This window comes from Camelus bactrianus, chromosome 4 (assembly GCF_048773025.1).
Source record: "Camelus bactrianus isolate YW-2024 breed Bactrian camel chromosome 4, ASM4877302v1, whole genome shotgun sequence".
Lineage (NCBI taxonomy): Eukaryota > Metazoa > Chordata > Mammalia > Artiodactyla > Camelidae > Camelus > Camelus bactrianus.
Genome location: NC_133542.1, coordinates 46,204,317 through 46,230,320, shown reverse-complemented (window position 1 = coordinate 46,230,320; position 26,004 = coordinate 46,204,317). Strand labels below are relative to the sequence as shown.

At 39.0% G+C, this 26,004-nt stretch overlaps 1 protein-coding gene and 1 non-coding gene across 6 annotated transcripts in view; both read left to right on the top strand.

Annotated features, from left to right (window-relative positions):
- Positions 1-283: 283 nt before the first annotated feature.
- TRNAT-GGU (transfer RNA threonine (anticodon GGU)) lies at positions 284-357 on the top strand. The gene has a single exon. It is a non-coding gene; the product is annotated as a tRNA-Thr (tRNA).
- Positions 358-5,572: 5,215 nt separating this feature from the next.
- Positions 5,573-26,004, top strand: part of GNE (glucosamine (UDP-N-acetyl)-2-epimerase/N-acetylmannosamine kinase) — a 46,385-nt gene continuing 25,953 nt past the window's right edge. The window contains exons 1-3 of one of the 5 annotated variants that reach the window (XM_074361832.1): positions 17,450-17,553; positions 20,824-20,995; positions 22,473-22,678. In XM_074361832.1, the coding sequence (XP_074217933.1) occupies positions 22,515-22,678 (164 nt within the window). In that variant the 5' untranslated portion in view covers positions 17,450-17,553; positions 20,824-20,995; positions 22,473-22,514. Of the gene's footprint in view, positions 5,717-17,360; positions 17,554-20,823; positions 20,996-22,472; positions 22,679-26,004 lie in introns of those variants that run through there. The other 4 variants (XM_045515190.2, XM_074361831.1, XM_045515191.2 and 1 more) reach the window with 4 other exon arrangements.

Genomic DNA, 26,004 nt, shown 5'->3' with positions numbered 1-26,004 from the left:
CAAATGTGCACAGTGTCATTTGTTGGTCTTTGCTGTGGAAGAAGCCATAAGCCAAACGGAATTAAGGCAGGGCCTGGATTTTACACCTGGAGTTGGAAACCATTATTTCCTCAAAGCCATAGAACTCACCCTTAGTCATGTTTGTATGAGAAAACATAAGGAACAATGATGTTATGTTTTCCAACTAAGAGTAGTTAAAATTTACATAAGTGTTAAGATAGTCACTAGGAAAATGTGAGATGAGGCCTGATGTGAATCCTGCATCTTAAAAAAATTTGCAGGGGGAGGGTATAGCTCAAATGGTAAAGTGCATGCTTGGTACGCATGAGATCCTGGGTTCAATCCCCAGTATCCCCTCTATAAATAAAGTAAACCTAATTAACTCCCTCCCCCCCAAAAAAAGAAATGTTAAAAAACAATTTGCATTGTAAAATCCACTTCAATAATCAAGATATTTCACTAGTATAGATTTGCATTTATTTATCAAATATCATATTCTTTGAGTGACTATATCTGATTTTCTTTTTAAAAAAGAATCCTCTTTCATATCTTTGATACAGTCATTTTCACTTTCAATAACCCAAAACATGTGTAATCACTTTTCATAGATCAAATTATCTACTCTAGACATAAAATCATATAAATTAAGACTGAACCGACCTTCAGTACCAAAGACACCATTCTGTCTTTCTCAGGTTTCTTTAGCCTCCTCATATGTACCTTATCCTAGCCCATTTTAACTTAATTCAGAATTTATCTGCTGTGTTTTTGGCACTATGCAAGATTCTGGAAATACAAAGATGATCAAAATAGCTGTGGCGACCCTAATGGAGTTTTCAGTCTACTCCCAGCCCCAGGCTGTTGAACTGTCATGAATTGGAGTAGCGGTTCTCAAAGTGTGGTCTGGGGACCCCTGGGAAGAGAGGAGGAGTCCCTGAGACTGTGTGTGAAAGGTTGTGTGTGAAGCCCAAACATATTCCTGTGTTCATAGTAATACAGTGTATTCTCACTTTTTGCAGTGCTTAGATTCTATGAAGTTGCTGTGAACGCTGTATTAGTGAATACTGAACTGTTTATTGCTCCCAAGGGAAATATAAAGTTAGGTTCCTGTGAGCCTCTGGTCACAACATTTTTGTCAACTGGTCGGTATATAACTTTGCTGTATGTTTCTGTTTAAACACACCTTCACATGAGAGAATGGGAGGCTTGTAGGCCGTCTCCCATCCATCTCCCTACCTCCCCTGGGAGGATATTGTGACATTTCTTACTTCCTTCCAGGTTCTGGGGAGGTACGGGGCTTTCTGCCCCAATCCCTTCAGAATAGGGCTGCAGAAGGTTAAACTGCTTGCTACAGCCTGGAACAGCCTCCTCAGCTTTGGGCACATCCACATTACAGTCCCTGTGCTGTCCTTTGTGGTGTGTGTGACAGGGAGCAAGAAGCTGGCTAAACTGGCTTGTTGTATCTTTACTCTTCAACCGGTCAGGACTCGACCTTGGCCTGGTGTGCGCTTTACAAACACAAGCAACTGAAGGGCAGATGTTGCAAGTGTGCCCTGCGCAGGGACTCTGCTCCCAGCGGAGCCATCTGGCCCCCAGACCCCTAGCCTGAAGCCCAGTGACGAGCACATTCTCCAAGTCTGAGCACTCAGAGCTGAGCTTATTGATAGAGACTAGAAAAGGAGGGAGAGGACTTTTTTGTTGCTGTTTTAAATAGGATTTTTAGTTAAGTGAGAAGAAGCAGACTAGATATGAGGAAATAGATGGGAATGAAGAGTGGACATTTAACCAAAAAAATGTTGCTCAGGGTTGTGTATATACCCTTCATCATATTTGGGAAATGTAAGAAAATTTTTGAGTTATTTTAAAATTACTTTTTGGTGGCCCAGCTGTTTTCTCTGATTGTAACACTGCTTCAAGTTCAGACTGTGGCTTGCTTCATAGTCTGTAAATACAGAATGATTAATTAGGAATTTCTGTGCCCAGAGGGAGATCCATGATGCCTAACACCCTTGAGCTTCCCAAACAAATTGCAGAAGACAATTCTATTATTTATTATGTAATTACAGATTCCTTAAGCTTTCTACATATGCTAAAAGGAGAGCAGATATAGTTTCTTCAGCAGAATTTCTTAATGGAGTGGTCCTGCCATTTGGGGCAGGAGAATTTTTTGTTGTGGAGGACAATTTCTGGCATTGCACCAAAGTTCTTACCCAGTGAAGCCAAAAGCACCTGTTCCTCATTGTGGCAACTAAAAATACCTCTCCTACCCTCACACACACTTTTTGGAATATGCCCCTGTTGGGGATGGAACTCCCTCCCTGGAGAACAGTTGCCACCCAGGAGTAGATGGGGAACATCTGGGAAATTCAGCTCAAACCTCCCTCTGCTTAACCACGTCATACTGTTAATTTCACCCCCACAGCCACCCCATGTTGATGGGGCCGGATTGAAGGGGGCTTATCTTTCGAGGCATTGTTATGAACTAAGTGTGTGTGTCCCCTCAAAATTCACAGGTTGAAACCATCCTCCCTGCTTATGATGTATTAGGAGGTGGGACTTTCAGGAGGTAATTAGGATTCTATGAGGTCTTGAGGGTGGAGCCCTCATGAATGGGATTAGTGCCCTAGAAAACCAAGGGGGGCGCTGGCTTTTCCTCTGCTCTCCGCCACATGAAGTTACCACAAGAAGTGGAGGGATGTGTGCGTAGTCTGCGTCTTGAAAGAGCCCTCACCAGAACTTCCCCACATTGCCATCCTGATCTCAGGCTTTCAGCCTCCAGAACTGTGAGCAGTAATTTTCTATTGTTTATCAACCACTGTATGCTCTGTTGGAGCTCTGGTGGTTTGTTGTAGCAGCTCCAACAGACTGAGATAGGCATTCCAGGTCCCAAATGGCAAGTTGGGCAAACTCTCCTCTATTTTTGGCATCCTTTTTCACCTGTCAGCACCCCAGACCACACTCCAGGTTTCAGTCTGGAGAGGGAGAAATACAAGTCGTGCTCCCTGGTCACTTTCCCCTTACCCCACCCCACTCCCATCTTCCTCCCATTATCCAGTGAGGCTGGAAGAAGAGGGCTTATTTTCTCTCGCATCAGTTTCCCCGCTTCATTTCCTTGCCGTGATGGCATTTGACCTCTCGCCTTTTCAGGGGTCACAGTGGCGGATGCAGTGGAGGAAGGTAGGAGAAGGTGAGTCTGGAGGTATTTGTAAATTTTGTGTTGTTGCATTGTACCTTTCGAAAATCTTGGTATGGCACTTTGACAATGGCCAGGTACTCCCAGTTTGGAAGGGAAGCTGGAATGGCAACAAGGTTCTTTCCCTCCCCCAGAGGTGTTTCTACGCGCTTCCCCAGTGGGCTTCCCTGAGCTTGCCTGGCATCTTGAGCCTGGGGTCCTGCCGAACCCGGTGAGCAGCTTCTATGGAGGAGAGAGGAAGCAGTGCTTGGGAGGAGGCTTCTGGGTGCTGCTAACTGTCCATTTTTTTTTTTAACCTGGAAATGGCTACACAGTATATTCACCTTGTGGTTATTAAGCATTTGTTTGTGGTATATATTGCAAATATTTTTCCCGGTCTTTTGCTCTGAGGAGTTTTAAATTTCTTTTTAATAAAATCTATCTGTTTTTTCTTATGACTACTGAATCTTTCCCACCCCACAAATATAAACATATTGCCTTGTATTTTCTTCTTTTATAATGTAGATCTCGAATCAGTCTGGATTTTTTTCTGAATATGGGATGAGGTAGTGATTTACTTTATTTTTTTCCCTTATTGTCCTTGTACTGTTTTTTGAGTAATCTTTTATCTTCCCCACTGTTTAGAAATTCCACCTTTATCATATGCTAAATTCCTAGGAGTACATGGGTCAATTTCTAGACTCCATTCTCTTTCATTAATCCATATGTTTATTCGTACTCCAACATAACATTATTTTAATTAGTGCAGTTTTATAGATTGTTTTCATATCTGGTAGCACAAGTTCTCCACCTCATTTTTTCCCCTTAAATTATTTTTTGTTATTTTAGTTTATTTTCTCTTCTAGAAGAATTTGAGAAGTAGCTTTTCATGTTCAGTTAAAAATCTTTTGAAAATTTTCATTAAGATTGCCTTGGATGTGTAGGTTATTTGGGAAGAATCAACATTCTTCCAGTAAGTTGTCTTCATATAAGTCTTGCACATTTTTATTAAGTTAATTCCTAGGTACTCAATTGTATTTGTGGTTCTCATGAATGGGATTTTTTTTCCTGTTATATTTTATTTGTTATTACTGGGGATTTTTTATCTAGTCACCTCAGTAAAGTCTCATTAATTGTAATAGTTATTTGAGTTGATCCTCATGGAATATCTAGGTAGACAACTACATAATCTATAAATAATAATGGCTTTAATTCTTGCTTTCTAATATTTATACTTCATATATTTTTCTTATCTTGTTACACTGGTTACAACTTTCAGTGTAGTGTGAACAGTAATTGCAATGGCATAAGAGGACTTTTGTTTGATCATCACGCGTGATGTTTGCTATGGATTTTGGTAGTTGTAATGAGTTAAGGAAGCTTCCATATATTCTATATGGCAAATATATTCTATATTTGGTTTTGGTTTTTTAAAAATTAGAAATGGGTGTAGCAGCTTTTTCAGAATCTAACTTACATAGTTTTCTCTTTTGTTAATATAACAGATTGTATCAAAAGATTTTCTAAAACTGAACCATCCTCATCATCCAGAGATAAATATTATTTAGTCATTTGGTATTATTCTTTTTGTACATTGGTCGAATATTTACTAATATTTTGTTTAGGATTCTTCAAGTCGATTTCACTCTGGTTTGTGGCAGGCTGTGCTTGTCTACATGGTCCGCATTCTGTTCATTAGCTTTTAAAAACAGCAGTGTAAAGTGTTCTCTTCTTAAAAGTGGATTACTTTTTATTTTAGCTTTCCTTAGTTGAGTGCAAAGTTGTGTGGTAGATAAGGCTAGGAGAGTGATGTGTTCAGATGAGTATATACCAATCAAACCCAAATAAGCAGCTCATCAGCCTGTATCCCTTGCCACCAATCTGGCTATGGGGGTCCCTGAGCACCGAAAGTATAAGGTACATCCTTTATAAAATGTAGCAACAGTTTTCTATTCTAACGTAACTTAGGTAAAGTACAACAATCTTGATTTTTCCTTCAATCTCATGAAACTAAGGGTTCTGAACTTGTTGAGGTCTGTGACTATTGACGAACCTTAAATTCTCTAGTTTAATCTCTTTACTTCTTTGCTCTAAGTAGTGTATCAATAAATGTTTTGAATGTACCTGTGTGTGAAGACAATGTGAAAATGACTATTGAGATTCTGATCGTAGATTTTTGTTTTTACCTTCAAGAAACTCAGAAGAAAATAATTTTTCTAGTGGAAAATGAAATCATCAGGTAGAACGGTGTGTCAGAAACAAGAAAGTAACACTCAGACACTGTCCTCCTATTTTCAAGCTACTGTCCAGGAATACAGGAAGACTTCAGAGTCTTTTTTTTTTTTTCTTCCTTTTCAAAGAGGCGGGGCTCAAGATTTAGTCTGGAATTCAGATGCCTGTTAATAAGTGCTCTGTGGCAGTTAAACCAAGAGAACAAATAGCCGCCCTGCTCATTAAATCAAACAGCACCAGGTACGGAGTTTGTGCTACAGGATGGAAATCAATGTGTATCCTCACCAAGCCTTGAGCTTTCCAGGCCCTCATGTAAGTAACTTAGGAATTTGACAGAACTTTATTCTTTGTCATTGAAATTGCAGTCGGGAAAAAAAAGAGGAAAAGACAAGGTGGGAGAGGAAAGCTTTGGTTTTAAATCTATCACATCCACCTTTGTTTTCTAACGTCATTTTTTTACTGCTCACTCCTGGTAGTCGTTCTGTGGTTGCTATTTATTTCTCAGTTACTGTGCTGAAACTCATGGTCTCTTAACAATTCTAAAGTATAATGATTTTTTAAAAAAAATTTTGAGGGGAGGTAATTGGGTTTATTTCTTTTTAATGGAGGTACTGGGGATTGAACCCAGGGGCTTGTGCATGCTAATAAGCAGGCACTCTACCACTGAGCTATATCATCCCCCTTAGTAATTCTAAAGTGAAAGCTGGAAAAGAACTCTTTCCTTCAGATTCCTCATGCTTTCATCACATAAAGAGGGTTAGCTTTTACTTTTTACTTTGCTTCATGAATGCAGTTTATTTCCAGAAGTGCACTGTAGACTACAACTATTTTTATTTTTACCTTTGTATTTGAAACATGGTATATAGAGCTGCCTGGCTTATAGTACTTTTTCTCCCAGCTATCTACCTATTGATTAACCACACTGGGGAGGGGAGTGCGTTTATTCTGAGTCAGTATCTAAACCAAATTAAGTGGAAATCACCATATTTATCAATATAAAAGTATGCCATATAGTGTACTATAGTATAACATAGTTTATTTAACCTAAAATTTTTACAGAAGCATATGGAAGTCCAGATGTTATCGGAAATCAACACATTTCAATTTGGTGGTTTTTAAAAAAATTCAATGTATTGAATTGAAAGATCATTTATACTTAAGGAATTGGCTTATAAGCACTTTTCAGTCAAATGATGTCATTCTTGCACTTATTTTCAACACAGTCTACCTCTAGTTGTATCACTAATGCCTAATTTCAATTTGCCTTCTTCAATGAGAATGTATTATTTTTAATTTTTAGTAGCACTTGCACTTAGATTTAAATTCCAGGTCAGCTCTTCTGAGCTTCCAGTTGGAACTTCTTAAGTTTGTTTTTCCTCATGTCTTCAATGTAATGTAGGAAATGTTTGTTTCTAGTTACAAAGGTAATAGTTGCTCTGACTCCCGTTTTTCAAGTCACTGATTTTTTTTAAGTGCACCTTGAAATTACCTTTTCATCATCTGCCAGATGTTTCATGGTTCTATGACTACATCAACTCTGAAATCCTCTATGTTGCCTCAACATTACCTTTCAAGGTGCTCTCCCACTTAATAATCCAACCGTATTTTGCAATATTTCTCAACAAAACTTCTCCTGCAGGCTAGTCTCACTCCCTTCCTGTTATCTTCAGTCATACTGTTCTCATGTAGGGAAATGCTCCCTTACAATGTAAAAGGTGGGATTTCACGGCAGACTAACTTTGAGAGAGAAAGAAGGAGAAGTCAGGGCTGGCTCCCAGGTTACTGGGTGGATGGTAATACAGTCACTGAGAATAAGAATGGAGAAAGCCCAGGTTTATGGGGAAGAAGAAAACTTCATTGTGGCAAGTTGATTTGGGGCGCCTATGGAACACATCCCAATAAAGATGTCCTAAAAGGAGTTAGATATTTGGGTTTGGACAGAGAAGACTGGGTTAGATATTCTGATTAAGAACTAATTTTAATGGTTGTTAAGTCACACAAGTGGATGAGGTAACACTATGTGTGTATGAAAATGAGATGAAAAGAAGGCTAAATACAGAATCCTGGAAAACATTAACTTTTAAGTAGGGGTTTGAGGAAGGATCGCAGCCAGAGAGGTTGGAGGTAGGCGGGAAATCGGGAGGTGTCATGTCATGAAGCACAGGAAGAAGAAAGTTTCAAGAATGAAGCAGTGACCAAAAGTGTAAAGAAGGGGTAAAGAGAATGGAAGCTGGAGGGCAGAAAAGATTAGGTGCATGGGCAGTTGAATGAAGTGAATTGGAAAAGAGGGAACATGGCCAGGAAAGCACTGCTGAATGTGTAACAAAAAGTGCAATAAACTGGAGTTCCTTGGTTTCCACAGAACTTTACTCCCTATGAAATGAAATTTAATAATGTCTAAGAGTCTGATTACCTACGGCTTAGATAACTACTATATGTAATATATTATGAAAAGAGCTCTGAACTGGCCAAGAGTAAAAGTATAACAAACTGGGAGTCAGGAACGTTAGAAAAATCTGGTGAAACAGGTAGGACAAGAAATGTAGTTGGGCGCACTGGGCTAAGAGTGAGCAATGTATTTCAAAACAGATACACATTTTATTAGGTGAGTAATGCCTATCACAAATCTGTCTCTCCAACCATATCTTTCTCCAGGTCCTCAATCTCATGGAAACGTCCTTTAGAGGCTACAAATTAAGCACATCTAGATTAGATCACATTATCTTCTCGCCTACTCCAGCCCATCTCTAAACCTGCTTCTCCTCTATTTCAAGTACCAGCATTGCCAGCCACCCTGTTGTCTGAAGGGGAAACCTTTGTCATTCATTCTCTTCATCATCATCCCTTTGGTCTCATCTCTGCCATCAAGTTCTGTCCATTCTGTCTCCACATTCTTCTGATTCCATCCTCTTACTTTTCATTCCCACCACCACCAACTGATTCAGGTCCTGAAATATTATTCCTAATTGGTCTGCCTTCTTCTAGATCTTTCTCCTCTTCCCAATCCGTCTTCCACAACTCTAAATAAGCAAATCTGATCATGTCCCTCTGCTGATTAAAAAAAAGATCTCCCAATTCCAGTGAGGAGAAAGGAAGTCTTTCCTCCTTAGCATGACATCATGCAAGGCCCCAGCTGACCTGGCCTTGCCCCACATCTGAGCTGCTTCTCAGCAACTTTCTGCCCCCACACATCTGTCTTATAACACCACTAAGTTTCTCCTTAATCTTCAACCCACCATGCTCTTTTACTCTTGACTCACTATAAAGGCTGAGCAAGTGTTGTGCTACTAAGATCATAAGCTTGGGTGCTAGAGGAGGGTAGATGAGAGAAGTTGAATGCAAGTGATTTGGACCAGCCATAGAAAAGAATAGGGGTGGCAGTGGCTTTTTGATAAGAGATGTGATTCCCCCTGTTGGACTCAATGCTTATTAGGCTATATTTCTGTGTGTGTGTGTGTGTGTGTGTGTGTGTGTATGAGATCTGGATTGTTTGTTTGTTTGGAGGAGAGGTAATTAGACTGATTGATTGACTGATTGATTTAATGGAGGTATGTACTGGGGATTGAACCCAGGACCTCATGCACACTAAGCATGCCTTCTACCACTGAGCTATACCCTCCCCCCAGACTATTTCGTCACTAAGTCATGATTTAAGGAACGATCAGGGAAGCAAGTATACTTCACAGAGCTAACTTCAAGGAATTTATGATCTGATGAGAGAAATAGGACAGTGAGGTAACTAATGTGACTGATTTTCTCAGGTTCATTATAAAACATCAGATGCATTATTTTATATATATATATTTTATATATATATAGATACCAGATAACTAATAATAAGTGTGAAATGAGTAGTCAAGACAAGTCCTACAGGAATTTAGAGGAGGAAGAGATTATTTGGGGAGAGGGAGTTTACATTAGTTTTCACAGCAGATATGGGACCTGAAGCCTGAGCAGGGTGTAAGTAGGAGGAGGATAGCTTTGTAATTGTGGAAATGATACAGACAGAGGCAGAGAAGGATCTGGTTCAGAGCAGAAGGATCTGGGTACGGGAATAATGTTGGTAAGGACCAGGAAGAGGTCAGTGCATGATTGTGGGGACCTTTGATAACTTTACCTAGAGGGAATGGGGAGCCACTGAAGTTTCCTGTAAGCAGGAAAAAAAAAAAAGACCATATGGAAGCAGTCTTTTAAGGAGATTAATCAGGTAGTAGTTGTGCAGGACAGATATGAAACGCAAGGGAACACAGACTGGAAGGGCAAGTGGAAGCACATTAATCTAGGTCTGAGATGCTATAGTTTTTTATTCTAAGACACTATGGACATGACATACTTTTGTAATAAGAAACTCTACACTAAATGTATACACTGATTATAAAATAAATCTTGATTTTAGGGATGTAAAAATTATGAAAATATAGGCATTTCAGAATTCAGGAAATAAGAGGATGAAGATCTGAACCAAACAGGAAGGAAGAGAAGATGCAAAAAAAAAAAAAAAAAACCACCCAACATTTTGAAGAATTTGAGAGATTGGATGTTAAAAGTCAGAGAGAGAAGATTAAAATATGACTCTATGATTTTTGAGTTGGAATAAAAGTGCCCAGTTGGTACCATTAAAAGAAATAAGGAAGTGAGAGGTGAAAAAACCAAACTAAATGTTATATACTGAGTTGGAGGTGAGGAAATAGCTAGCAGGCAGTTGAAGATAATGGACTTAGAACTAGGAAGAAAGATCAGGCCAGAGTGTGCATTCAAGGAATTACCTCCGTGGAAGTCAGAATGGAAGATCTGAGAGTGAATGAAATTCTGAAAGACCAAGTATGTAGAGGACCAGGGGCCGAGGTGTAATCACAAGGGAGTGCACATTTCCAGAGAGGAAGCAGGGTAGGGAAGAACAACAGAAATGATTTGAAAGGTTGAAGCAGATACACTCCAGAGTAGGGGCATAAAGACATGAGAAGAGAGAGGGTGAGGCCTTATGTTCATGCTTAGGATTCATGGTCATTAATTACATATACTTGGATGTGTCTTAAGCATTTGCACTTAAGCCCACAGCAGTTCTCCAAAGGAATGTCCACATGGGCTCCCAGCTTCATCTCAGCTGGATGCTGACTACTAACTGTGGGCAACTCCTCAGCTCCAGGAGTTTTGGACCAGTATCTTGGCTGCTTCCGCAGCCTTTGCTGGGAAATCATGAAATTTCTCCAAAGGCTTTTGCTGGTATCGAGTGTGGTTGATCTTAGCCAGATCCTTTAAAGTCCAAAAGAACATACTTTCCATGTAACTCCTTAATAAGCAGTTATTTAACAACATAATTTTATTGATCCAATTTTTTATAACAGAGTCAAAGTTAAAAGCAAACTAGTTTTTAACACTTTTCCAGTTCAGCTGGAATAGCTGTGCCAGTTAAACTTTCTGAACCCCTGTTAGTCAGGGATGACTGACTTCTCTCTGGCTTAGCTCATTTCCCTAGCAGACAGATAAGAAATAAAATTCTTTATCAGATTAAAATATGATAGTTTTAGGGTGAAGGGTATAGCTCAAGTGGTAGAGCACATGCTTAGCATGTAGGAAGTCCTGGGTTTAATCTCCAGTACCTCCTCTAAAAATAAATGAATAAACCTAATCCCCCCCAAAAAAACCTTAAAAAATAAAATATGATACTTACATAGCCCATAAAAATACATTTTTAAATTGTCCAACAAAGGGCAGTATTTCAGAAAAATGAGCACAGAGTCATTGTATTTATTTGTACTTTTCTTCTATAATGGGGAAAGCTAGCACAGGATGGCTCGCTAACACAGGTGCTCTAAAAATCTGACATGATTAGTAATTGAGGCTATGGATAGTGATTATGTGGTCCTGAAATACAAATTTCAAAAAGGCTTCTCTCCTTATCATAAGTATCTTTATCAGTACATTTGTAAGCGTATCTTTCAATCTCATGCTCTTATGAACCTGAAGTTGACCCATATCATTTAGGATGTTATTGAATTATTTTCAGCCAGTGTAAACTTAGCCTTTACGTGCCTGTCCCAAGAGGAAGAGAACTGCTTTCCCATTTATGTAGTGTAACCTCATCAGTACTAGAGGGGCCATTCTCTCTGTTCTGGGGAGGCATCCGTATGACTTGGTTAGGCTATAAACAGTCGGGCTTATGTAGTGATGTCTGGTTTGTGAGATATGTTTTACCTCTTTATATACTCGAGATTCTGGCAATTAAAAGTGTTGTGGCTGAGATACAGAGTGGGGCGAGGGGAACAGCGAAGGGGAGGATATTTATTAAACAAATATCTAGCTTAATATGGTGATTAATTACTCAGTTTTTTTCCAGCTGTTGATTGATTTCTCCATGATATTGGCTAAAAGCAGGAATGGTGAGTATATAGCACCATCTCTGCCTCCCTTCCACACCCTACCCCCACCAAAGAAAAGGAACTACGTGGCAGATACCATGATAATTGTTTTCCACTGAACTCAGCCTCAAGAGTCATTTCCCACACAGTTCTCCAGGCAGTCATTACCAATCAGTTTGAGTTGGGAATCGAAATGATAGGGCTGGGGGCTCTTTGTGGCTTACAGTTTTGTTATTCATATCTTGTGATTACAAGGAACAGGGCATCTCAAGAAAAAGGGGATTTATTTTAAATATACACAAGGGTTGAAGTCAGAGAGTTGTTCAGGATACAAGGCAAGTCAGGGACTAGATTCTCTCCTTATGACCCACCTTTCAACCTCTCATAATGTATCTGTATCTTGGTTTTTAGTGTGCCCCATTTCCCAACTCACTTCCAACTGGCCAGTCCTCTTTGCATTCCATAGTCCAAATGCTTCAGAGAGTGAGTTTGCGTGCTTTGTTAATTACCACTTGTTAATTACCAGTGTCTGCTACTAAGCATAGCCATGGTGCTAGGTTTTTTTCATGGATCATGGATACTGGTAATGTTTTCTTTCTTTATCTTGGTGACAGTTATCCAGGTGTGTTCACTTCATAAAAATTCAAAATTCAACACAAGCTTATGTGCAATTTTCTTTGTTATATTTCAGTGAGAAGTTTATTTTTAAAAAATTGTGCCAAACTGATCTCATTTTCTTTTCTGAAGGCTTTATCAAACTAGTACATCAGGAGAATGTCATTGGCATATACCTTGATTTTAAAGAAGATATCTTAAAAAATTTCCTAAGACCATTATGTGTAACTCAGAGAGATGTGGGCTGGATAAATAGAAGAGTTAATGTGAATTCTTAGCTAGTGGAACAGCTTACCCAAAAACTGATGATCAAGATCAACCTGAAGATAGATTTTTGTCATAATGTATAAAGGCTCTGTTTAGTATAGAAGGGAAATATAGGATAGTGGCTAAGCATGTGGGACCAAGGGCTGGGCTCTTCTGCTTAATAGCTCTTTGACCTTAGGGAAGTTTTCCTTCTGTGCTTCAGTCTTTCTACCTATAAAATGGGGGTGATAGACTCTATATCTTAAGACTGTTAGAAATACTGAGTGAACATAAATAAAGTGTTCAGAATAGGAGGTTACTAATATGTGGACAGAATTTGTAGAGAGGAAGAGTACTTCATTATTAAATCACCAAGTTAATTTATTTACAATAGGCAAGACATGGAAGCAACCTAAATGTCCATCAACAGATAAATGGATAAAGAAGATGTGGTGTATATATATACACACACACAATGGAATACATTGTGTACAACCATAAAAAAGAATGAAATAATGCCATTTGCAGCAACATGGATGGACCTGGAGATTATCACACTAAGTGAAGTAGGACAGACAGAGAAAGACAAATACCATATGATAGCACTTATATGTGGAATCTAAAATATGGTACAAATGAGCTTACTTATAAAACAGAAACAGACTCACAGACGTAGAAAACAAACTTTTGTTTACCAAAGGGGAAAGGGGGTGGAGGAGGGATAAATTAGGAGTTTGGGATTAGTAGATACAAGCTACTACATATAAAATAGATAAACAAGGTCCTACTGTATAGCACAGGGAACTATATTCAATATCCTGTAATAAACCATAATGGGAAGGAAGATGAAACAGAATATATATATATACATCTGAATCACTTTGCTTTACACCAAAAACTAGGACAACACTGTGAATCAACTACACTTAAGAAAAAAAATGTTAAATAACAACAACAATAAAAAAAAAAAAAAAAGAAAATGGAGAACTTACAACAAACACAATAGAAATACAAAGGATCATAAGAGATTACTGTGAAGAATCATATGCCAATAAAATGGACAACCTAGAAGAAATGAACAAATTCCTGAAAGTGTATAACCTTCCAAGACTGAATCAGGAAGAAATAGAAAATATGAACAGACCAATTATCAGTAATGAAATTGAATCAGTAAGTAAAAACAAAACCAAAAAACTCCCAACAAACAAAAGTCCAGGACCAGATGGTTTCATAAGTGAATTCTACCAAACATTTAGAGAAGAGTTACATCTATCCTCTCAAACTATTCCAAAAAATTGCAGAGGAAGGAACACTCCTGAACTTATTCTATGAGGCCAGCATCACTCTGATACCAATACCAGACAAAGATATCACACAAAAAAAGAAAATTACAGGCCAATATCACTGATGAACATAGATGTAAAAATCCTCAACAAAATATTGGCAAACCGAGTTCAACAATACATTAAAAGGAGTGTACACCATGATCAAGTGAGATTTATCCCAGGGATGCAAGGATGGTTCAGTGTCTGCAAATCAATCAGTATTGTACACTGCATTAACAAATTGAAGAGTAAAAATCATATGATCATCTCAATAGATGCAGAAAAAGCTTTCAACAAAATTCAACATTCATTATGATAAAAACTCTTCAGAAAGTGTGCATAGACAGAACATACCTCAACATAATAAAGACCATATATTACAAACCCATAGCTAACATCATATTCAATGGTGAAAAGCTGAAAGCATTTCCTGTAAGATCATGAACAAGAAAAGGATGCCCACTCTTGCCACTTTTATTCAATATAGTGTTGGAAGTCCTAGCCACAGCAGTCAGGCAGGAGAAAGAAATAAAAGGAATCCAAATTGGAAAGGAAGAAGTAAAACTGTCTCTGTTTGCAGATGACATGATATATACATAGAAAATCCTAAAGACACCACCAGAAAACTATGAGAGTGCATCAATGAATTCTATACACTAACAATAAACTATCAAAAAGAGAATTTAAGGAAACAACCCCATTTACCATCACATCAGAAAGAATAAAATACCTAGAAGTAAACCTACCTAAGGAGGTAAAAGACCTGTACTCAGAAAACTGTAAGACACTGATGAAGGAAATTGAAGACTACACAAACAGATGGAAATACATACTGTGTTCATGGACTGGAAAGATTAATATTGGTAAAAGGACTATACTACCCAAGGTAATCTACAGATTCAGTGCAATCTCTTTCAAAATACCAATGGCATTTTTCACAGAACTAGAACAAATAATTTTAAAGCTTGTATAGAAACACAAAAGACTGAATAGCCAAAACAATCTTGAGAAAGAAGAACAGAGCTGGAGGAATCACGTTCCCTGACTTCAGGCTATACTATCAAGCTATAGTAATTAAAATAGTATGGTATTGGCAGAAAAACAGACACGTAAATCAATGGAACCAATAAAGAGCCCAGAAATGAACCCACATTTATATGGGCAATTAATCTATGACAAGGAGGCAAGAATGTACAAGGAAAAAAAAACCCACTCTCTTCAATAAATGGTATTGGGAAAACTGGACAGCTACATCAAAAGAATCAAACTGGACTACTTTCTCACACTATATAAAAAAATAAACTCAAAATGAATTAAAGACTTAAATGTAAGACCTGAAACCATAAACTCCTGGAAGAAACATAGGCAGTATGCTGTTTGACATTGGTCTTAGAAATATTTTTTTTAGATATGTCTCAGGCAAGGACAACAGAGGAAAAATAAACAGAAGTGTCTACAACAAACTAAAAAAATTTGCACAGCAAAAGAAACTATCAACAAAATGAAAAGACTACTTCCTGAATGGGAGAACATATTTGCAAGTGAAAGAGGGAGGCAGAAGAGTCAGAGAAGGAGATGTGACAAGGGAAGAAGGAATCAGAGAGGCCACAAGCCAAGGAATGTGGGCAGCCGCTACACCTTGGAAAAGGCCAGGAAGCAGATTCTCCCCTGCAGCCTAAGGAAGACAAAGCTGATACCTTTTTTTTTAATTGAGATATATTTGACATATAACATTGTATTAGGTTCAGGTGTACAGTATGTTGATTTGGTATATGTATATATTGTGAAATAATCACCACACATAGTTACAAAATTAACATCCATCACCACATACAGTTACAAATTTTTTTTCTTGCAATGATACCTACACTGCTGCTTTGATTTTAGCCCCATGAAACCCATTTCAGACTCCTAACCTCCAGAACTTCAAGAGAATACAGTTGTGTTGTTTTAAGCCACTAAATTTTATGTAATTTGTTACAGCAGCCATAGGAAACTAATACATCATCTATAGTCTGGTGAATGTGTGTCCAGATTCATATATCTTATTGCCTATCTAATAGCTTCCTATGACTATCTCTTCGGCATCTCAAACCTAACATGTTACAAATTAAAACTTTAAACTCCCCAAAACTGGTCACTCCCCCAGCTCTTCTCATCTTGGTAAATGGCACTAATCACCCAATTACTAATGCCAGACATCTGGATGTCAATCTTGTTTCGTTCCTTTTCTCTATCATCTCCTCATACCATAACTAAGTTTCATCAATTTTACTTCCAAACTAAGTATCATCTCCATCTACTTCAATTGAATTTCACTACCACCATTTTTTACAAGTAATTTTATTTTATTCTCTTTTATACAAAATGTGTGCATATACTACAAAATACAAAAGGTATTATAAATAGGAATTAAGTGAAAAGTCCATCTCCTCCCAACCCTACCAGGCGCAATGAGTGATACCAGGCTTTTTTGGTATCCTTCCAGAGATTTTGCCACCATTCTTGACTCCCACCCAATTCATTCTCGACTCCCACTGAATCCATTCTCTGCACAGTAGCCAAAGTGATATTTAAAAAAGAAGCCGGCTGGTATTTCCTTGCACAAAACCACTTAATGTCTGTCCTTTGTGGCTGATGCGACCTTTTGGTGGCTCTAAGCTAGTTCCAAGGGAACTAACAGTTCATAAGTATTCTGCAAATTAGAGCTTCATCATTAACCAAAATACAAGTGCAAATGATTGGACTCAAAATTCACTTTATAGCAAGAACCTTCAATGAATTAGTAGACTGTTTAGTTTCACCTGTGGTGAATTGTTTAATAGGTGTAAAAAAATATTTTAATGTTTTGTATTAACAACTCAAGCTGACCAAGTAATTTGAAAAGGCCGTTTAAAGTCTTTATGAGGAGTCGCGTGAACCCGTTCCCGTTACTTTCTCTGCCACCTCTGTGCTCCTCTCTGCACGTCTCTGAGGCAGCCCGGCCTGGGGCTTCTCTGCAGGGAAGACCGAGGCTGAGCTCATTAAAAGCCTCAGCTGGTCTCTGCCTCGCCTTGGCCATCAGCATTTAACGGAGCCTTCTAACAGACAGGCTTCTGGAGTGGCACGGCTTCTTTCAGGAGAGGGCTCTGGGTGGACCGCCACACGACCGTATTGTTTTGGTCATGCGTATGAAATGACTGCGGGGATGAGAGGCTTAAGAAACTGCACCTCAGGCGCCAGACCAAGACAACTACCGGCGTGGAACTCTGGTTCCGAGCGTCCGTGCGGCGGGCGGAGACTGCGGGGCGGGACCACGGGTTTGGAGGCGCCACGATCACGAAAGGCCCAGCCCCGCCCCGCCCTCCCGCACAGCCAATCGCCGAATTCCTCCGGGCCACGTAAGACGTGTCCGCAGGCTAGCCGCGCGGGTGGGCGTGCGGAGCGCGCGAGGTGCACGAGGCGCACGGAGCCGGAGACGTGCGCGCGCCCCCGCCCGCGGGGCCCAGTGGCGGAAGCCGAGGGGGCGGGCTCGCGCCGTTGTGCTTTCCGGCGTGGCGCTCGGCTTTTTCCCGCGGGGCCAGGCCGTGGCGGCGGTGCGGGAGGAGCGGCGTACCGGTTTCTGGTGAGAGCCGCGCGCCTGCTGGGGACTCGGGAGGCGTGGAGGGGGTAAGGCGAGCTTGGGGAGCGCAGCTTTTTGGCCCCCGGGGCTTCCTTCGGCCCTCGCCCAGAGGCCTCAGCTCCTCGGCCGGCGGCTCCGCACGGCACCCGGCCCGGGCCTCGCTGTCTCTCGCGGGCCTGCACGCCAGAGCCCTTTAGTCTGGTGGCGGGTCCCGCTTTAGACGCAGGTTGCAGGCAGGTTGCGTGCAGACCCCGGGAAAATGACCGGGAAGTTGAAGCGCAGGGTGTTAGAGCGAAGCCCGGCTGTACTCTATCCCCACCGGCTGTCCTGAAAGATAGCGTCCCGTCGCGGGGGTGTGCAGGAGAGGGCGGAGAGCTGCGGGGCAGATAAGTGGCCCTCCGGCATCAGGGATCGGACTGAAAGATAATCTTGAGTGTCTTCACTGAACCCTATACTCGGAGTCTGAGCTTCCTTGGAAGTTTAATATGTGTTTATTTCCCTTCCTACCCCGCACCCCTAATCTTGAGCACACTTGTAAAATGGTGAGAGCACGAAAAAGTATTAGTTTGGAATACTGATGGAGAAGAGGGATTGGGTACAGCTATAGCATTTAGAGATAACTGTTTAACCCACTATAGAAGCTCTGGAAGAAGTCACACTGGAGTCTAGTTCAGGATAGGGTTCTGAATTTCAGACCACTTTTTATAGCCTCCTCCTTATTCCTGTGAGTCTCATCCCCTCTGCACTGAGGGAAAAGCGATGCCTGGCAGGCCTAGGCGTAGGGAAGATTCTCCCTTATGGGTGTTTATGAAATCAACAGACACAGGCAAACACTGGACGTGGGCACTACCTGAATGCAGATTTGGTGTTTGGTTCTGGCAATTATCTGTGATTTGGGGCAAGTAAATTGATTTTTGCTGTACCTCAGTGTGCCCATCTGTCAAATGAGACTAATGAGGTGGGGCTGTGAGGATGAATTGTGTTGATGCTTGTAAAGCTCACCTGTGCTTGGCAGATATTGACTGTGATGGTTTCCTCTGCCCCGAGACTGTTTGAGCCAAGTGTTCATCTTTTTTCCATTGTTGGGTGGGACAACAGTCTTTATTTTTCTGGAAAAGGTCACTTTTTGTCTGTTTATAATGGTCAGTCTTGAGAGAATGCAGGTTTCTCAGAGATTACCAGTGAGTTCAAGGTGAAGGCATATTTTCTGGCATCTATGTTTCGGTGGCACTTGTTACTATTACAGAATTGAATGAAATGGATGCAAATATCCAATCCGACCTGCTTTCTGAGCTTTAGGCTTTAAGGACTGTGGACAGTGCATCCTCAGTGTCTGTGTAAAAGAGGATTCCCTGTTTTAGGTATGGTGTTTCAAATGTGCTGAAAGGAGAGAATATCACATCTTCTACCAGTCATCAAGATTTAACGTGTATTAATGTGTTACCATGTTTGTTTCAGACCTCTACTTACAATTAAAAATAAATTTTTACATGGACAATGAAAACCCTTTAAGCCCCCGTTTCCTTTCCCTTCTCTTCTTCAGAAGTAACTACTTTCCTGAGTTGGTGTGTAATTTTACTATAGCTTAATAAACAACGTACAGTAATGTTTTACATATTTTTAAGTTTTATTTTTTATTGAAGTGTAGTTGATTTTAAATGTTAGTTTCAAGTGTACAGCAGAGTGATTCAGTTATACATATACGTGCATATATGTACTCACAAATGTTTTTAGGTTCTCCATTTTAAGTTTTATATACATTTTTTAAATGGTGCCCTATTGTATTTAACTTTTTAGAATTTTCTGTTTTCCTCTGACATTATGTGTTTGAGATTTATCAATATTGACATGTGTAGACACAGTCCATTTGTTTTCATTGCTGTCTAGGATTCCACTCTAAAGAAACTAGTTTTATCTTGTTTTGCATTGCACTTTATGCAACATAAATCCTCCTACTATAGTTTAAGTCCATTTTGGCACATTTATTCATCCTATACTTGTCATGAAGACTCTGATCACAGTTCTCAGTATAAAAATGGATCTTTGGGCTTGATATTCAGAACAAAAAATAATGCATATGGGGCAGAGAAAGAAAATGTATTAATTTTCTTCCTCGTGCTTCTGTTTGGGCAAGTGAAGTTAAGATCTATTCTGTGGCCTGATGTCATGACTAGACTATAAGTTCCTAAGAATCAGAGGTGAGGTCTTTCTCAGCTCCACATCTCTCAGTGTACTTTACAGTCCTCTGCGCAGAGACGGTTTTCAATAACTCTTTGTGACATTGGTCATTTTTACTTTCAGGGCTCTTATAGCCCTATATATATTTGAAAAGTTGATGGCCAGTAATTTTCAAAATTGCACTTTTAGGTTTGATATTTCTAATCAGACTTTAAACTTTCCCATTTTATCACTAATTCAGAAACTTAATTAGGAACAGTTTAAAAAGCAAGGTAAGCAATAAGTTTGTAGGATATAATACTAATTGCATGATACACACTGTGTATTTATAAAATACGTATGTATTTATATACGTAAAATATATGTGTATTTATTTATAAATGCATAGCAGAAGGACAGATAAGAGATAAGAAACTAGTAACTCTAAGCATCCAGGAAGAACTACATATCTGGGAACACAGATGAGAAGACTGTTTGCTATATAGCCTCTTGTGACTTTTCAGTTTTAAATCATGTGAATGTACTACCTAATCAAAAAAATAAGTCAATTAAAATTATTTTTGAAAAAGAATTCCCCCCTTAAAAAGGCATTTTACCATTATTTCCTTTTTCAGATTTAACTTTTTTTTTCCTTAAAGTTTTGGCCCTAGTAATGTGTTTTTCATAGTTTATATAGCTACCTTACTTTCAGTTTTAGTAGAATAACCTTTGAGTTACCTGGTAAATACTAAGCATTTTAGAATTGCCAGATGAAAAGTTTGCTGTTCTTTTAAAATAAATACACATTTACCAATCATGAATGATTTGCTTTGCCTCACTCAGCAAATTAAATATCACTAACAATTTATTCAGCCCAAATTTAATGATGCATGGAAGAACGTTTATGTACAGGGACACTTAAAACAGCCATTTTTGGAAAAATATTTTTGTCCCTTTGATGATTAGGTAGTGCTTAGATCTTACAAATACAACTCTCTTGACAGAATGCTCACTTCATTATCTTCTTAATGCCTTCTGCTGGGTGGAAGTAGCTTTTACTGGAGATTATTAATTGATATGAATGGGCTTAATGATGGGCAGTTTGTGTGATTACAGTTCTAGCCTAAGAGAGATGAGGCATCAACAGCAGAGGTGGGATTTCCACTGTCCAGAGTCTACTCTGATTTAAAAGGCAGCTCCCTTTTTATTGACATCCTTCTCAAGCTTTTCTGGATTCCTGATTGCAAATTCTGAATATTGATACACTTCCTGAGACATATGCATTGAGGTCAGTCCATGAAGTAATTTACATCAATATAAGCAAGTTTAAAAAGCTCCCTGAAACATAGCTCTTATCCCTTGCCCCTGGTTTTTACTTTTTGACTGAAGGGTATGGAATTCTGGGGGGATGGGTGGGCAGAGGAGTTGAGCAATAGTTTGTGTGTGGTGGGCAGGGCCATAGTGCTCCAAGGGAGGCTGCCTCTAAGAGAGGTGGGGTGACGAGGAACTGAGGTTTATGTGAAAGCTTTCCAGAAGATGGGGCCCTTAGACTGAGTTTTAAAGGCTGAGGAAGAGTCCAGGCAAGAGGGAAGGGAAGTTTTAGGTGGAGGTACTTGCGTCTAGAAAGGCACGGAGACGTGGAGACCCACCAGTTGAACTACACGCACTTGGGTGTGGCTTTGGCACAGAGTAAGGGTGATTGTAAGTAAGGGAGAAATGGCTGGAAGGATGGACTAGGTCCAGATCAGCAATTTGGAATTTGTCCATAGGTGGTATATCCTGTCTAGCAATGTAATCAGATTTATGAACTTTGGCAAGATCACGCTGAAAGTTTGTGGGAGGCAGGGCAAGACTAGAGACAGGCAAACCACTTTGACAGGTGTGAGAATAGTTCAGACCTAAGATGAAGGATTGGGCTAGGGGATGTCCTGGTGGGTGGGGATGGAGAAGAGATAGATTTGAAAGATATTCTTTCAGGAGTTTGAATTGACGGGGCTTTGGAGGTACAGGGTGAGGAACTGAGACAACAAGGATATAAAGGTGTTTGGATAAACGAAGTTCATGACCGAGTCAGAAAACATGGAAGGAGGAACAGGTTTGTAAAAAAATGAGTTCGGTTTGGAACAGTGACTTTAAGGTGCCTGTGGGATAGGAGACAGCTGGTAGGCATTTGGAGTTGTCAAGTTTGTAGGCACTGGCTATGGTGCTAAGGAGGTATTTTTGTTTTATCTTATTCATCTTTCTCTTCCTCAGCACAAATCATAGTGCTTTGTATATAGTGTATAATGTGAGGGTGAACAGCTCTCATTCCTTTTAAGGTGTGGTCTTAAATCTTGAGGAAGGAATTTCCTTTCTCAAGACTTGTTTCTCTTTCTGTAAATGAGGGAGTTGAACTAGATCAGTAGTTTTCAGCTAAAGTTTTGCTCTTGCCTGGTATATTGGGATCAGTTGTGAGGAATGGCAAGTAATTCTTAATTAATAGTAAACAGCTGATGTTTGCTGACCTTTTAAATGAGGGTTGATTTATGTTATTAACTGCATTCCAGTATGTTTTCTTAAGTGTAAGAGAAAGGGGTGGAGTTATAGTTGGTCTGCTGGAATTTCATAACTTGATATACCAGTAGGTGTGTCACACAGACGTTGGGGTGGGACTAAAGGTTAAGAATCACTATACTAAACGGTGATTAAGAACTTAACAACTGCAAAATTTTATATCTAGGACCTATCGTTCAGATTATAAATAATTTTTATTTTTGCAACTCCAGGAACTCTATTTTAAGAACCTCACAAAAAAGAAAAAGCAAATCATGGAGAAGAAAGAGAATAACCAAAAGCTTCGGGTTTGTGTTGCTACTTGCAACCGTGCTGATTATTCTAAACTTGCCCCGATCATGTTTGGCATTAAAATGGAACCTGAGTTCTTTGAACTTGATGTGGTGGTACTTGGCTCTCACCTGATAGATGACTATGGGTAAGATGAAAGTATTTTCTTATGATATTCTTCATTGGAACATGGTGTACTGGAGAGAACTTGGATCTTGGAGCTGTGTGGACCCAGCTTCAAATCCCAGTTCTGTCACTTAATTTTCATGTGGCCTTGGAGAAGTTGCCTAGCATCTCTGAGCCTCAGGTTCCCCAGTTATAAAATGGATTGAAAATTTGTGTTGTAGATTATTGTGAAGAATGGACATAGTGATATAAAGTTTATGTCTATATAGTGATGCTGCTTAATATATGCTTGATAAATTATAGCTATCTTTATTCTTACTATTATTTGCTATTACATTCAGAAATGCCATTTATAAATACATATTGTGTGACTATAATATGATTCTAGGTAATCTGTTTTGTGAGTTGTAATGGTAATTCTACATTAAAACTGCATATAAGGGAGTAGATATGGAACAAGATTTTAAAAATCTAATTGATCTACAAGATAAAGTAGAAATTATATTACCACTACCGTTGACACTTATTTTGGTGACTTTAGGTTTGTTATCGATCACAGTCTAAATATGAAAAATGAAAGTTGGGAAATCTTTGAAGAGGCAGAATGTATAAACGAAAGATGAACATTCATTTTGCTGTGTGCAATAAAGTGGCATTTAGTGCACCCTTGTGGCATGAAAACATTAATGCAGCCTCCAAAGATGATCAAAAATATAGTGTTAAATATGAAAGAAGCTTGTGTTAAAATAAAATTGTCTTTTTTAGGCTTTTTTTTTTTTTTAACTAAGATAGTAACAGTGGCAAAAACAAACAAAAACTTGCCTCCAAAAGCCGATTTAGCAATTTGCTCTAAGAAAATACTTAAAAGAGAAGAACTTATGGATTGCCCAAAAGGTCATAGATTTTCAAAATGTGAATGAATGCTGGCTAACAAAACCCACTTGGGTTTTCCTACATTATTGGACAAAGATAGGACAAAGTTGAAGAGAAAGTTGAGCTAGATCCCGAGATGAAAGGCTAAGTGGGTGCTTTCACTCCTGAGAAGAGGTTGAGACAGGCTCTCAAGGAGATAGCGGTAGGTTTCTTATCTGCCTACCGCAGTAATTACGGGGGAGAGGTAGTATTTGTCAGGTGAGACTGTTAAATAGGAAATTTGACTAGTACTTAACGGAAATGGAAGTTTATAGTGCATTCTAGCATAGGAAATTGGTTGCTTCTGGGGAAAGAAACTGGATGATGGGGAAACAAGTGAGAAGTAGCCTTTTCACCATACAGCCTTTTGTGTCTTGAATTTTAAACCACATAAATGTATTTATTTTAAGAAGATATTAAACCAACAGAAAAAATAAGCTACTTTTTTACTTCAGTTACTTGGGTTTTTTTTTTTTAATTTTTATACTCTTATAAATTGGGCAAAAAAGGACATCAAATAAATAACATAGACTACTTAAAAATTCATTTGGTCATTTAGTTATTCAACACACTTTTTAAAAGAGACTAAGAATGTTTCTAAACATTCTCCAGCGCACATGTCAGCTCCCACAACAAAGTTCTTTCTGGCCTAAAATGCCAAGGTGCCGACATTGAGAGACCCTGCTCTGTGGTATTCCTCTGACAAACACGTGGGAAAAATGATTAGAACAGTGCTGTATTTTGGACTGGACAGTTGTGTTACTAGCTAAGCGACTTGCTCCCCTATTAACAGTAATCTCAAATAGATGGGGTTCAAATTCACACTTAGCTCACTGCACATCACTTCATGACTACATAACTCGGCACTTCAGGAGCGCTTGAGAATTTTAAAGTCATGCATGCCAAAAATCTGCTGTCCTGTCTGTGTGTGTGTGTGTGTAACCTCCTTTTGCTCTCTCTCACACACACACACACAATATTTAACACAGAGTGCACCGCACTGTATACTCAACTGGTGCTCATTACATTGTGAAGACTGGTTCCCATACCAACCAGTTGCTCAGATAGAGAGGGTTAAAATGACTGTCTTGGAGTCAGAGGGGTTAATATCCTAATGTCTAAAGGAAGCTCTGGATAAGAAGTTAAAATAAATTCAGTCTTAGAATAAGACTGTCAAACATGCTGATTAATAATGGAGGTGACAGTCTTGCTGGAAGAGATTAATTTTCAAGTCTAGTTGACTAACAAAATAAGTATCTCAGCATAATTGTGCATAACTTTTGTATCTCAAGACATCAGATGGTTGATACTCTTTATACAACTGTCTGAGTGGTAGAGGGGTTATCACCAATGTGAAAGCTGAGGAGAAAACTTAAACCCCTGAAGGATCAGATTCCCTCTGCTGATGGGAAGGTGAAGTTTGAGAACTGCTGGTGATGTTTCTTTACACTTTTAATATGTGGCAGCACAAAGAAAAGAGGTAATCAGAAAACAAAAACTGGTAGGTCATTCAGTTGATTTTCATCTAAGAAAGATGCTTCCAAATTAGAGACAAGGTTATTTGAAGGGGGAATGGTACTGTCAGTAAAGATTAATGAGAAAGTTGGTTGTGGTGGTATGGGTACTGTGGGGACCCTACTGCTGTGAAGAGGTTCAGTTTGAGGACTTTAGACTTGATCCAGTGCATTTGTTTTATTTCATTTAGAGAGTATATTGATGACCTAGTTTTGTTACAGTCCCATAGTTTTTGAAAATGTTCAAGTTTGGCAGCAGTTCAAACCAAATACTTAAAACTTGTTTGTTTAATACAGAATTTAGAAGTAAAGTCAGTATTTTGGTTTAACTCAGGCTTCAGCAAATTCTTCAAGTATATTTGGTGTTATGGGACATAATGTTTTATATTTTGAGATACTATTTCAAGGGGATTCTGATTCTGGTTCCTGAAAGATGCACATGGTCAGGTATGAACATTATGTAGGTGGGACAGTCTCAGAATTAAAGCGATGGTGCATGAGCTGTTCATCACAGATAGAGCTCCAGAAATCCAGGTCCTTCAGCTAACCTGTCATTGCTCAGAACCAAAATGCATATTTAATCACATTCTGCCCTCCATTAAAAGAAAAAGTATGGCTTTGAATTCAGGGAGTGAAATTATTTTGTGGCCTTGGGATACAAAACTAATCAGTTAACATAAAACACGAAGCAGTCCAAAATTCAAGCTCAGCTAAGTTAATTCCTGATAGAATTTATATCCTGAAAATAGTATTTTGGCCTTCTTGAAATGTTATTACTGTGAAGGGACTTTTGTTGTTGTTGTTTTTTAAATTTTTATTGAAGTATAGTCGGTTTACAATGTTGTGTTCAATTTCTGGTATATAGCATAATGATTCAGTTATACATAAATATATATATATTCCTTTTCATATTCTTTTCATT